The sequence below is a fragment of the Microchirus variegatus genome (genome assembly GCF_963457635.1).
Source record: "Microchirus variegatus genome assembly, chromosome: 19".
Classification (NCBI taxonomy): Eukaryota; Metazoa; Chordata; class Actinopteri; order Pleuronectiformes; family Soleidae; genus Microchirus; species Microchirus variegatus.
In genome coordinates, this window is record NC_139820.1 from 13,088,421 (window position 1) to 13,101,308 (window position 12,888).

A 12,888-nucleotide genomic window follows, 5' to 3' on the forward strand; every position below is an offset into this window, starting at 1 on the left:
GATTTTTTTTTTTTATTGTTTTTACAAATAACTTATCTGTTACAAAGACAGTTTTCCCAGCTAAAATCAAAATCAAAAAAAGAAAGCAACAAAAAAAAAAACTTTAGATATCGAAATTATAATTTTTTTTTCCATTTAATAAAACACAAATTAATGGCCAGTGCAGATCAAGCTCAAGGTGCAGATCAAGCTGAACTGGTTTCTTTGGGTTGGAAAAAGGAAAAAAAATGGTGTAAGTGCTTCAGAGACAATTCATGTACTTTTAAATGGGTTTACACAAAATCTGAGTTTTGGTTTAAAAAAGGCACTTGTATGTGACAAAATAGAATATCAATACAAATTCAATTCTAAAGGCACTAATGTAAGGCAATATTTCAAAATGTGGTAAAAATGTAACTAGTCCACAGTTAAGGCAAGTTAATGACAAAAGTAAACTTTAGAAACACCCCCATCAATACAAGCTTAGGAGGATGAATGGAGCCAAATAACAGCAAAATAATAAGTGGACAGTGATCTTGTGCTTACACTGGTAAAAACATCAGATTTTTTGTTTTTCTTTATCTCGTCTTTTATTTTTTGCCTCATCTGCTTGCAAGATACTGTAACTATGGCAACCTTTTGTACTTGTGACATTGGAACATCATAAACAGAAACACTTTGACCTCAGGACCTCACACCACCTAAATAGAGCTGTGACATCAATCTGCTGTCACACCTTGATTGTACTGGAAAATATTATAGTGTCTCTTTGCACTGCGGTGTCTTTGTCCTCAAACATCAAACCTACATTCCAGTTGTCAGATAACATGGCAATTTGTAATTTGGCTTTTAGACTCATTCCTTCACCCCGACAGCCCTGAACAGATTTGGCGCACTAGACCAAAAAACAAAAAACAAAAAAACATACACACTCAAAAAAATTTTTTTTTAAAAGACCCTCCATCACCTTCCACTCTGCTGCATCTGCAGATCGTACAAAGGAAACTCAGCAAATGACACGAGCGATGAACGGACCTGGCAGACGTAGCTTCATAATGACTGCTCTGTTCCTCTACTTCTGCAAGGCTTCAACTCTCACAGATCTCAAGTAAAAAGCTTAAAAAGAAGCATGGCGCTTATTTGATTGAAAGAGGGAAACAAAACTGGAAAAACAAGTTAATAAAGTCTATAAAGCTATACTTACAAGGAAATACAAGTGATTCAAAGAGTGAGGAAGGAGGCACATTCTAAAATATGTACAGAAAAAAAAAGCTCATTGGGAGTTTCTGCCTCCGTGTACTGTACACAAAGCATGCAACTTAGTTATTTTTTTCAGTAACTCATGACTGAAGAGACGGAGAAAGGGATGCTGGAGGAGGGGCAGTGACAACGCCACTTCCTCCTTTGACTCAAGAAACAGCAAACAAACGTTAAAATCCACAAGTTTTCCCTTCAGAGCAGAGCAGTGGCTGAGTTCAGTCCCACAGTCCTGCCACCACAAAGCAAGAAAAACTCAGCAAAAGGCACTCCTTTTGCTTTTGCTGGCACCTGTGTGTGTGTTTGTGAATGTATGTGTATGTGTGTGTGTGTGTGTGTCTATGTGTGCCATCACACAGCAGGGTCACGCTGGTAATACTGTAAGTTGGAGCAGTGAGGTAACCCTGGGGCTGAAGTGTCACCCACTGAGCAGAAGAAGAGGAAAGTGACCTCATGCACTGGGAGTCTCTAAGGTGAGGTATCATCCTACTTTGAAGAAACACCAGCTGTAAACACTATCCAGTCAAGCCTTCAGTGGACAGCATTCTACAAAAACCTTAGAGAGGAAACGAGGGGTTCATACATTGAGGGAAAAATAGAGGAGGTCCCTTTTCTAATCTAGTCTGCGAGAAGCAGGTGGGCAGAGGAGGGAGCAGTGCGGTGCAGTCGGCTCAGAAGTGCCGCGGGAACTCGCACTGTTCACAGCGGTTGAGGGCGGGGTGGTTGAGGAAGGTGCAGGCTGTGCAGCTCCACTGCGTCCCCTCATCCTCCTCCTGGTCTGCAGTGGGCTTCACCATCTTACTGACTGAGTCTGCCCGAGACACATAGCAAGAAAGAGAAGAGTGTCAGTGCAGGATACAACAGCAAAGAACAAGTGATGGAAACACAGGGGTCAAAACTAACTAAATAAATAAGTCCTGTATCAGTCGCACAGGGGGAAATTCCTTTTCTGCATATAACCCATCCTCTACTTGATAGCTTCCTAAAATTAGGAGCAGCAGGCAGCCACCGAGCAGCACCCAGGGAGCTGTAGTAGTGACCACTGCATATACAGTGGTATGCAAAAGTTTGGGCACCCCTGTAAATCATCAATCAATCAATTCATGATTTTCCTTTATAAAACATTGGTTGTTTGGATAAGAATTTTTTGTTAAATATATCATATAGGAGACAAACACATTGATATTTGAGAAGTGAAATTAAGTTTATATGATTTACAGAAAGTGTGCGAGAATTATTTAAACAACATTAGGCATGTGCATAAGTTTAAGCACCACAAAAGAAAACATTTGTGCATCCTCCTTTTGCAGAAAATTATTCTTGCACACTTTCTGTCAATCATATAAACTTTATTTAACTTCTCAAATATCATTGTGTTTGTCTCCTATATGATATATTTAACTGAAATTTCTTATCCAAACAACCAATGATTTATAAAGGAAAATCATGAACATTTACAGGGGTGCCCAAACTTTTGCAATAGCACTGTACTTGTTGTACTTCCATGTGCTGTAGTAATCTGATTAAACATGGAGTCCTTCTTTAAGTTTGAGGATAAACATGGCTGCTCCAAAAACAGTTGGAGTGTTACGTTCAGGAACATTAGCTACATCATGAAAGCTGGCTAATGTCAATGTTTTCTTAAATGCATGTCATGGCTGAATATGACGCATATGAACAGTCAACCACAACATAAAACCACCTGCTTATATTATGAATATTCACTCATTTCATTCTAAAACATTTTAGGAATATATTTGCTTGTTCAAATGTGTTGTTTGGTGACTTCAGTGGTTGAAATCCTTCGTTCAGTTTGCGACATAGGCTGTTAAGTAGATTGTTGTAGTTGTTTTTGTGACATGGACCTGAAACCAGAAGTTACACAGTGCCAATGCAGATGATGCAGGCTCTCCCACATTGTGTCACTTTAAGGAGCTAACAGCTGTTTGTTTTGTGTCCACACTGACAGCTTCTCTCAGCTTGACCGTCTCAAGGTCCAGAAGTGCCGTCAGAACCTCATACAACCACACTGAACTATCACTGTAAGGTCTAAACTTCATTTATCACATCCTGCTTATTGACAGGTGCTATTGTTTAAAGATAATTGATGCTGTTTACTTCAGCAGTTTTATCTCTGCGGAATATACAAATATAATGTTCCATATCTTTTCTCTTATATGTGAGACAATGGCCTTCTCAGTGAAGATTTGAAAATTTGAAATCATATCATACAGGCACCAACAAAACCTGTCAACGTGTGTGGTTGGGGAAAACAGCTAGCCAAGAGTTACACTTTATGCATTTTAAGGCTTAGAACAAATGTATTTTAACTAAACATGTATAGTCCTAAATCGAACCACTAATTGTCTGACAAATGTAGACAAATAAAATAGAATAAACTCTGATAAGACTGATATTCACTCCTTACAGTGCCACACTTGACAGCATGGAGTTCATATATTATGTTGTTAAATGTACAATTTGCAGATTTTTTGTGTTATTGATAAATGAGCACAGAGTTCAGATAAGCAGAGATTCGCTCAGGTCGTCTGATGTGTATGAGTAGTGTAGTGTGTATGTAGTGTTTGTGCCTGAGCTCAGCTGAGGACAGATAGTTGTGACCTGCCTACTGCAGCTTTAATTACAATTGATCAATATGATCATTCATAAATGACATTGATGTGGGCAGAGAAGTGTGGAATGGTGATCAAACTTACCAACAGATGAAGTACCTTTAGGTTTGGGTGGGACAGGACCGAGGAATCCAATGTTGTCATAGAAATTATGGATTGCACTAGGATTGAAGTGTGGCCCTGTATAGTGCAGGAAACACAGAGGACCACAATGAGACTATACACTTCAAAGAACTGAAATGTCAGCACCTGATCAGAAAGATTACATCACATGGAGCTTTTCACAGCTCTACCATAATAGGAATGAATAGTCTTTAAATAATCCATGAAGTTACAAATACAGTGCTCATAAATGGGCTGAAAGCACAAAGCACATAGACGCTGCATACTTTATTTTAACTACTACTACTGCGAATGTACCACAACACCATGAAACAGTGATGTGTTGGCTTAAGTTAAGGAGCCCCTTTTTCGTCAAATCCTTAAAATCAGTTAATTAAAAAGATTAGTGCAGTACTTCCTGCATGATCGGAGTGCAGACTCTGAACTGAACTAAAATATGGCTGAATGGGTTGTGATTCGGCTCATGATCGCTGGCTTTTGGCAGTGCTGTCACTAAATACACCAGACTTTGAGACTTTATTGAGACTTCAGACATTTCCTTTGCTAAATGTTGGAGATGAACACATTTTCAGGATTTCTAAGTGCTGGATGTGGCACTCATGACTCTTCCAGTGACAACACTTTTAGTGTTGATGACCACTCAAGGCTGCTTTACGCTACAGGTTTTCCATTCACCCACTGACACCCATTCATACAATCACAGATCTTTCAGACCAATTCACACGCTGCTGGCACATTCAACAGGGGCAGCGTGGGGGTAAAGTGTCCTGCCCAAGTTGAAAGACCAATCTTGCTACCACTGAGCCACCACCCATCACTGTAATCTTTTAAATGCGACTGGCTATGTCTTCACTGGATGGCTCAAAATATTCTCCCCATATTAGGCTTGGGTTGATATTAGATATTATCCTATATCACAATATTTGTTGTTACTGTTGTTGACTTTTAATTTAAATTATCGCCTATTTTGCTAACTAGAAACTAGAGAGCCGAAGTATTTATATTAGTTTAAGAGGAAAGTGATATCAGCACCACCACTAGTCAACACCAGCCGAAGCATTCACCAAATCTACTAAACATAACCCAAACTGAAATGCTGGATCACCAATACGAATTCCCTGTCCGAAAAAGGCCATCTCTGACATATTCAATAAGAGAGGACAGCGGACATCTTCCCCCTCAAAACAGATTTTATGGTCCAGAATTGACATTTCTCACAGTGGGCAGAAGAAGAATTCTCTCCTTAAACATACTGGGTTTGATACACAGCAGTAACCCACTGCTGTTATGGTTGTTGTGACTTGTACTCATCCCTCGCAGTATTCAAAAATGAAATGTGTTTTGTGAATATGAAAACAAATAGATATGGATTGTAGCTGAAGATTTTATTCGATGCAGTTATGTTGGTAATTTTAACAATAATTATGTTAATTTTGATCTCTTTTTAACTTTTCAATCTCTGAAGTAGTACAGTGACACAAATAGCTGTGAAATGAGAAGGATGCACATGAAGACTAAAACAAGTGAAACAGGTTCCGTCTGTGTTGCTTTTTAATTAATTTGTCACATTTCAGTTGATGCTATTGTTACAGCTAAATAAAACTGAACACAGCATTTGTGTGCAAGCTAAATGTATTTACATTCCACTGTGGTATATTTGAATTTAGCTAATTTAAAATTGATTTAATATAATAATTTTCTGAGATCAATCAAGTTGATTATTCATATAATTTATTTTTGATTCAGTATGGTAGACAACTGTTGCGCAGGATATGATATGAACTGGATATTTTAACCACTTTTCTTTGATTTTCGTGCGGCCACATATTCAGCAGTCATGTCTTTTAATATAACATTATTATTATTTTTTAAATATTTCAACAAACAGTATTGCTGATTAAATAACAGCCAAACATTTGTGGTGCTCATTGATTTTTACAAGTTTGTCCCGCAACTTGGGGCTCGAAACAAAGAATGATTGACCAAATTATTGAGCCAGCTCCAGTAATCGGCCGTGTTCTTACAGAGGATACACACACTGATTCTTTTTCATGGCAGGATATAGTTGACATGTCTGTCTTCTGAGCTGAGCCAAATTACACAATATTATTATTCTATTTCTGTTGATATTATTAATACCCCCAGCACACATACCAGTGGTTCCATCTCTGTCAACAGTAGAGTGTTGCCAGGGGACCAATCAGGATGTAATTCAGGAAGGCCTTGTGGTTAACAGTACAATGACTGCATGTGCTGAGAGGATGTGAGCAGGCTGAACCCACGTGTTACAACTGCAGGTCTCCAATCATATCTGACCCTTCACCCTCAAACTTACTGCTAACTTTATTATCATGCAGTACAACAGATGTGGGTGAGCTCAGTGCCAGGAGAAAAACAGACAGACAGATTCCTACCTCTTGTCTGAAGGAGATCAATTTCTTTGGTGAGGCAATCAATGTCGATTTGCAATAATCTGTTTTTGCATCGCAACTGCTTCATTTCCACAATCTACCAAAGACAAAAAAACAGGAAAGTATAAGTTCACATGTAATTTCACTGTGTGTGTGTGTGTACTTGAGTCATTCAGTGGAGCAGATCTGTGACTGTGACCACTCCCCTCTGCAGATCTGACTTTACTCAGTTAATACCACAAACCAAAGAGCTACAGAGCTTTGCAACAGCAGCCAATCAACCTGCCACAGCAGTTTCCGTCCTCTGTTGACTCAAACAGCAAAACCAACTGACTCAACTAAAAGACAAGAGCACTTCATCTGAACCCGAGAGCTTTTAAAAAACTCATGGCTGCAAATAGAAGAAAAACATGAAAGAAAAGCAGACATTAAATAAAGAAGACATGTTTCACTTGTGAAGTGTCCCTTCACAGTCAGCTGCTGCTGATACTGTGTTCCCCATCAGTGTGGGGACGTGGAGAGATATCAGCCAAATCATAAACAGACCCTGTAATCAGCATAGTTTCAGGGTGTAGAAGCAGCAGGAGTGGTGGTGTGACCCAGATTCCATTTCTGTCTCAGTAATAACCATAAAAACAGTTTTCACAGTTTTGAAAAACACATCTGTTGACTCTTGTCTCAGATGTTTCCATAGTTAACAGCAACATCACAGTGAGCTTTTTGGTAAACAATTGATGTGCCAGTGAACAACTTTTGTCTGTAAATAATAAGTGAAAGGAGCTCACCGAAGGAATTTGGGAGGCTGAGTTGGATCTTTCCAGTCGTCTCCTGGTCAGGTCGTTCTCCATCTCATTCACTTCCTCTTTTAGCTTCTCAAGCTTCTTCTTCTTCAGTTCCAGCTCATGCCACAGCCTCTCCATGCGTGCCTTCTGGTGGACCAATAACGCTGGACAATGCAATAGCAGAGAAAGTATTAATAACTGTTCCCTTTTGTTTTTACAAATTGTCAAAAATTAACTAAATATCACAACATTGCAATTACTAACCCTGCCTTTCATATTATTGTGTTGATATTTACAAAATGCATATGAAAGAAAGAGTAAAAGCTGACAATAGCAAGCTACACTTTGACCAAATGCAACCAATACATCTCATCTCCTCCCATTGGCCCTCTGGTAAAAACCTACTCCGAAACCGAGGTAGTCATTGTTTGAGGTGGATCTGTGAATTCTAGCTGGACTTTCTCTGCCATTTTTCTGCAACTCGCTCATTAACTTCTATCATCTCTGATCTGATCTCTCCAAATTCAATACTATCACGAGAGTGCAGTCTATCCCTTAGAATCCAGCATCGGGCACCCATTACGTTTGCTACTATATCACAGTGGCTGTGCAACTTTGGCAAAAGACAGCAGGCCTTACATGTGGGAAGACTCCTCTCTCTGCATATACAAACTGCTGCTTTGGTGAGGAGACATGTTACTGTAACTTTTTGTAAGACGATTCACAACTATTTGTGTTCCAGGGACATCTGTACCCTCAGAGGGCATTTCCTCATCAGTGGGTAATATTGTAAATAAAAAGAGTGCCCCATACACTAATTTAACAGCTTCCATGTCGTTGTTATGGTTAAATGTTGTGGGGGTTGGGGGCTTTCTCCACTCCCCTACAGTGGTTTAGTGGAAACCCAGCCTTGCAAGATCATGGCTGCAGAATCGTCAAGGCAGCAAGAGTGTAATTTTAGACATTAATCATGGCAGAGCAGGCTTAACCATTTTTATGAACGACGTCTGTTGCCGGTTTGTTTTCAGTGAGTTGTTGGCTATTCTTTCATAGGCATGGAAATGGTGCCATGGCTTGTGTTTGCCAGCTCCATTGAAAACAAATACACATGGCCAGGGGTCCGTTTCACAAAAGAAGGATTCAGATATCCAGGATGATTGACTGAGCCTGGTTCAACAAATCCAAAACAAGGGCATCCAGGCTCAGTTGGTTCCACAAAGACCGAGCCAGGATGATCGGACACAGATTCATCAAGCCAGGTGAAACCAATCCTGGATAAGTGCGTGTACACAGCTTCCTCAAATAGACCTCGCTGTCGATCACAGATTCTCAGATTCATCATGACAACTGCGGCGTTCTTTTCATCCTCGGAGGCTGAAATCCTCGTGGAGGAAGTGAAAGACCAAATCAAAAAGAAATGATAATAAACAAACGAGAAAAACTGATCGCCTGAATGCGTAAGTAGCGCGGAAATACACGTTAATTCCTCCGCCGAAACCGTCACATTTACGATCCAAAAAGTTATTTAACATCTCCAAAAACGTAGTTGTACTCTGATAATGAGTTGAAATTGTGAGTGAAAATGTGTAAATGTCAATTCCTTTACATTGTAAAAAACACTTTGTGTGTGCGCCCGCGCGTAGATTAAAGATGACTGGGCCAAAGCGGACATGGCAGTATAAGTCAAAATTAAATACAAGAACATCCTGCAGAATGGTGATTTTTATTTTCTTATTTTTTAATTGTACTTGATGTGGACATCACGACTACACTGGACAAAGCAGATGCATTTGAGTGTTGTAGCACATTTCACATTTGCCCTGACTAAAACTTAACAATGCACAAGCATACATTATTTTACCTACATGATGCCTACTAACACATTATCCGTGCTGTCCTTCAGTGTGTCCTGCCTGAGGAAGGAGAGGGCTTCCAGAGTGCCATCACACATGGACTGGGACAATCCTGCCATCTATTTCAGTTAATATGCATTAATATTTGGCCTCTTATGATTTTGTGTTGTATACTGTATGCATACAAGCTGCTGGGAGGCATCCATTCATTTGTCTTTTCATTTGTGTATGGATTTATCCTGTATTCATTTTAATGTGCAGACGTGGGCTCTGTATTATACACAGACCTTTGAATGTGCATTTATTCTTATGTTCTATAATATGCTTTGAATTGGTGCTTTCTTCAGTTTTCAAAGGAGCTGATTTACTTGCTTTAATTTATCCTTATTCAATAAAGCAGCATCGTGTTACTCTTTGATGTGTTTTTATATTTCTATGTGTGTTGTGTGTATAAATATACAATTATTATTAATAATTTCAAATAAATAAATGAATAAATTATTGTAATCAATGATTACAAATGTTTAGATAATGACTGTGGGTATAGTTTAATGTGAAAACAGTGTAGTGGGCAGTGGAATAACTATTATTTTCCATTTGTGATGACTGCTGGCTGAGATGAGGGATGAGATTTAATAAATCCTGGAACTTAGTCTGCTCCAGACCAGGCTAACGCCACAGGATAAATCTCCATGGTAACTTATGTCATAACATATCCTGCTTTTCCCTATTCTGCTTTTGAAAAACCGGATCACGGATAAATTAAGCCAGGATAAGCAACATAGCCCGGCTTAATCCCTTATCCTACTTTTGTGAAACGGGCCCCAGGGGCCTCATGTACAAATGTAGCGTACGCACAAAAATGTAAAAAAAAAAAAAAAAGTAAGTCCTTTTCCACGCTCACGTTCAGATGTATAAAACGTGAAATGACTGTGGAAATGTGCGGTGCCCACACCAACTTCATGGCTGACGTATGCACATTTCTCCAGCTATTGTTTCTTTGGCGACACTTAGTGGTGATGCTGGGAAACTGTTAGCGGTGCAACGGATCACAAAACTCAAGGTTCGGAAAGTTCAAAATGAGATATTAATTCTGCTTCTTTAAATCATGGATAGTAAATTTAAATAAAACTTGTGTCCCCAACATGGGCTGGGCGGTATGACCAAAAATATATATCACGGTATTTTTTTAAAAATTCGAACGGTTTCACGGTATCTGACGGTATTTTTTTTTTTTCATGCATAATCAGGTGTTCACAGCATTTTCTACTGGTAGAGAACATAATTACTGCAGTAGATTAACTTAGGGTGGTCTATTTTACTGTCATGAATACTGTAGAATAACTCCACACTAGTACAGGTTCACATGGCACCCAGAAAATGATGCTGTTTACAAAGAAGAGCTACTCATGATTCTAATGAAATGAGGAATCGGAATGCAAAGACAATTACAGAACTTTGACTGTGTAAATCAACATCTTTTATAAAAAATCCCCGTGTTACCTGCTGATGTGGAGGGTGCTGACCTTAACTTCATGCATTCTTGATATTCCAAGACATTGACATGCTTACTAGGGCTGTCAAAATTGCTAAAAAATGAAGAATATATTCTCATAGTATTTGCATCGCGCATCTGGTGTGCGTTGCATCCGCTGCATCTGAGAGCTTTCAATCAGCCAGACTGTCAGGTGATGACAGCATTTCGTCAATAACAGGACAAACTAATACTAAAACGAGACATAACTACCTGTAGATGTAGTTTATTTAAGTTTAAACATATTTCACAACATATTACCTACACAAAAATAAGTAAATGAACTAATGACCAAGAGCGCACTCGCTCGCTCTTTCTCTCTCTCTCCAGCCCCGTGCCAAAAATGCCTCACGCTCTCTGCGCACACAGGTTTAAATGACAAAGAAACAAATGCTGAGTGCTGATCAAAAGTTTTATGCAAGTGATTTAAGGTCCTGACTCTTGTCCCAAATATGGCAGGCTTCATTCAGTGATTGAAAAAAATATATAAACATTAATGAAACGTTTACATGCAAAGCAACTCGCAAACAGACAGCAGCGCAGCGCTGTGGCTGCGCGGATGTTGTGTAATCAAATATACCGGTATGGCGGTATATTAAAAATTCATATCGTGACGGAAAAAAAAACCTGTATTCGGTATAAACCGGTATACCGCCCAGCCCTATCCCCAACATCAAAAAAGAAAAGTAAAAACAGAAAAAAGCAGGTTTCCCGCATTATCTGTGGTGACTGGGATGTTGCTTTTGGGCCAGTGTTACTGGAGTTGTGCACAGAGCTGCGGCCGGCCCTAGAGCGCAACATGTGAGGAGCCAGGGGTTGTCTGTGTCCACACAGGTGCTGAACCATGCTGGGGTTCCTGGCAACAGGGGCATTCCAGCGGGAGCTGGCCGACCGGTCAGAAATGTAAATGTCATCCAGGTTCATCAAATTACCATAGAATGCTGTTAAACAGGCCAACATTAAAGCGCAATTTTCAGTGAGAGCCGGTTTCCCTAATGTAATCGGAGCTATTGACTGCACACACATTGCTATAAAAGCGCCATCTCAGGATGAATTTGTTTACGTTAATAGGAAACATTTTCATTCCATCAATGTTCAAATCATATGTGATGCACAAATGCAGCTAACTAACATTGTGGCAAGGTGGTCTGGTTCAACGCACGACTCATTCATTATGACTAACAGCATGGTGGGAACAGGTTGGAGGCTGGCACAGTGTGTTATGGGTGGCTTCTGGGTGAATAGTTTATTCTTTTAATTGTCCTGTATGAAAACCAGGGCAACGCACATTTGGGCATGTGCGCATTCAAATATATATATAATATTCTACATTGATTTGGGATTTACAAAAGAAACTTGGATACGCCAAGTTTCAGTAGGAAATCCATGCAAGTCTTTGTACATGAGGCCCCTGGAGAAGGGAAGGGAGGGGGGGCATCAGTGGTGACCTTTACCACACTGAGGACAAATCAGTAGACACAAGAGGTGTTTCGTAGAGAAAAAGACGGAAAACCGACCAGACTTGCAACGTTGGTTCATTTGTATTGACCATCAAATCTGTAACATTATTACCTAGAGTGACCACCTGTCCCGTTTACGTTGTACTGTGCAGCAATTTTACCCTTTGTCCCGCCTCACGCAAATTGAGCGTAGGTCCTGCTTTTTCATTCGACCTCTGGGCTCGTCAGACCACAATGTTGTTTATTTGGTTCCGTCCTACAGACCTGTCCTGAGGAAACACAAGCCGGAGCGACGATTAGTTCCGATTTGGTCGGAGGAGTCTGTCCTTAGCCTTCAAGACTGCCTCAGCTGCACCGACTGGGACAGGTTCAAAAGTGACACTGTGACAGACACTGTCTCTTCTTATGTGAAATTTTGTGAGGAATCAATTATTCCAAGGAAAACCATTACCATATTTCCAAATAATAAACCCTAGATCTCCAGATTGGTTAAGAACACGATTAACATGTGCAACATTAATTTTAATAATGGTGACATGGTTCAATACCACATACTTAAAAAAAAGTGAAGACATAACAGGGTGAATTATCAGGAGAGGGTGTAGAACATGTTCAGTTCCAATAACTCTTGGCCAGCTTGGGAGGGGGTCAGGTCCATGATGGGGATGCTAACCAAAAAGACTCAAATTGCTTTTAATTCCTTGTCTGATTATGAACTGTCTGAAGACCTTAACCATTTTTTAAATCGTTTTAATACCCATGATTTTAAGGAGCAGCTCTCTGGTGATAGAAATGTGTCCTCAGAGGTAACAGTGCACATTGATAGTGAAACTGTTTTTAATCTTTTTCGTAAAAC

The 12,888-nt window shown here is 39.7% G+C and overlaps 1 protein-coding gene across 1 annotated transcript in view; it reads right to left on the minus strand.

Annotated features, from left to right (window-relative positions):
• Nucleotides 1-62: 62 nt before the first annotated feature.
• The window catches only part of tab2 (TGF-beta activated kinase 1 (MAP3K7) binding protein 2), a 134,648-nt gene continuing 121,822 nt past the window's right edge, over nucleotides 63-12,888 (minus strand). The window contains exons 4-7 of the mRNA XM_083906476.1: nucleotides 7,189-7,349; nucleotides 6,407-6,500; nucleotides 3,954-4,049; nucleotides 63-2,047 (exon numbers count right to left, since the gene is read on the minus strand). Of these exons, the coding sequence (XP_083762602.1) occupies nucleotides 1,908-2,047; nucleotides 3,954-4,049; nucleotides 6,407-6,500; nucleotides 7,189-7,349 (491 nt within the window). The 3' untranslated portion in view covers nucleotides 63-1,907. The remainder of the gene's footprint in view (nucleotides 2,048-3,953; nucleotides 4,050-6,406; nucleotides 6,501-7,188; nucleotides 7,350-12,888) is intronic.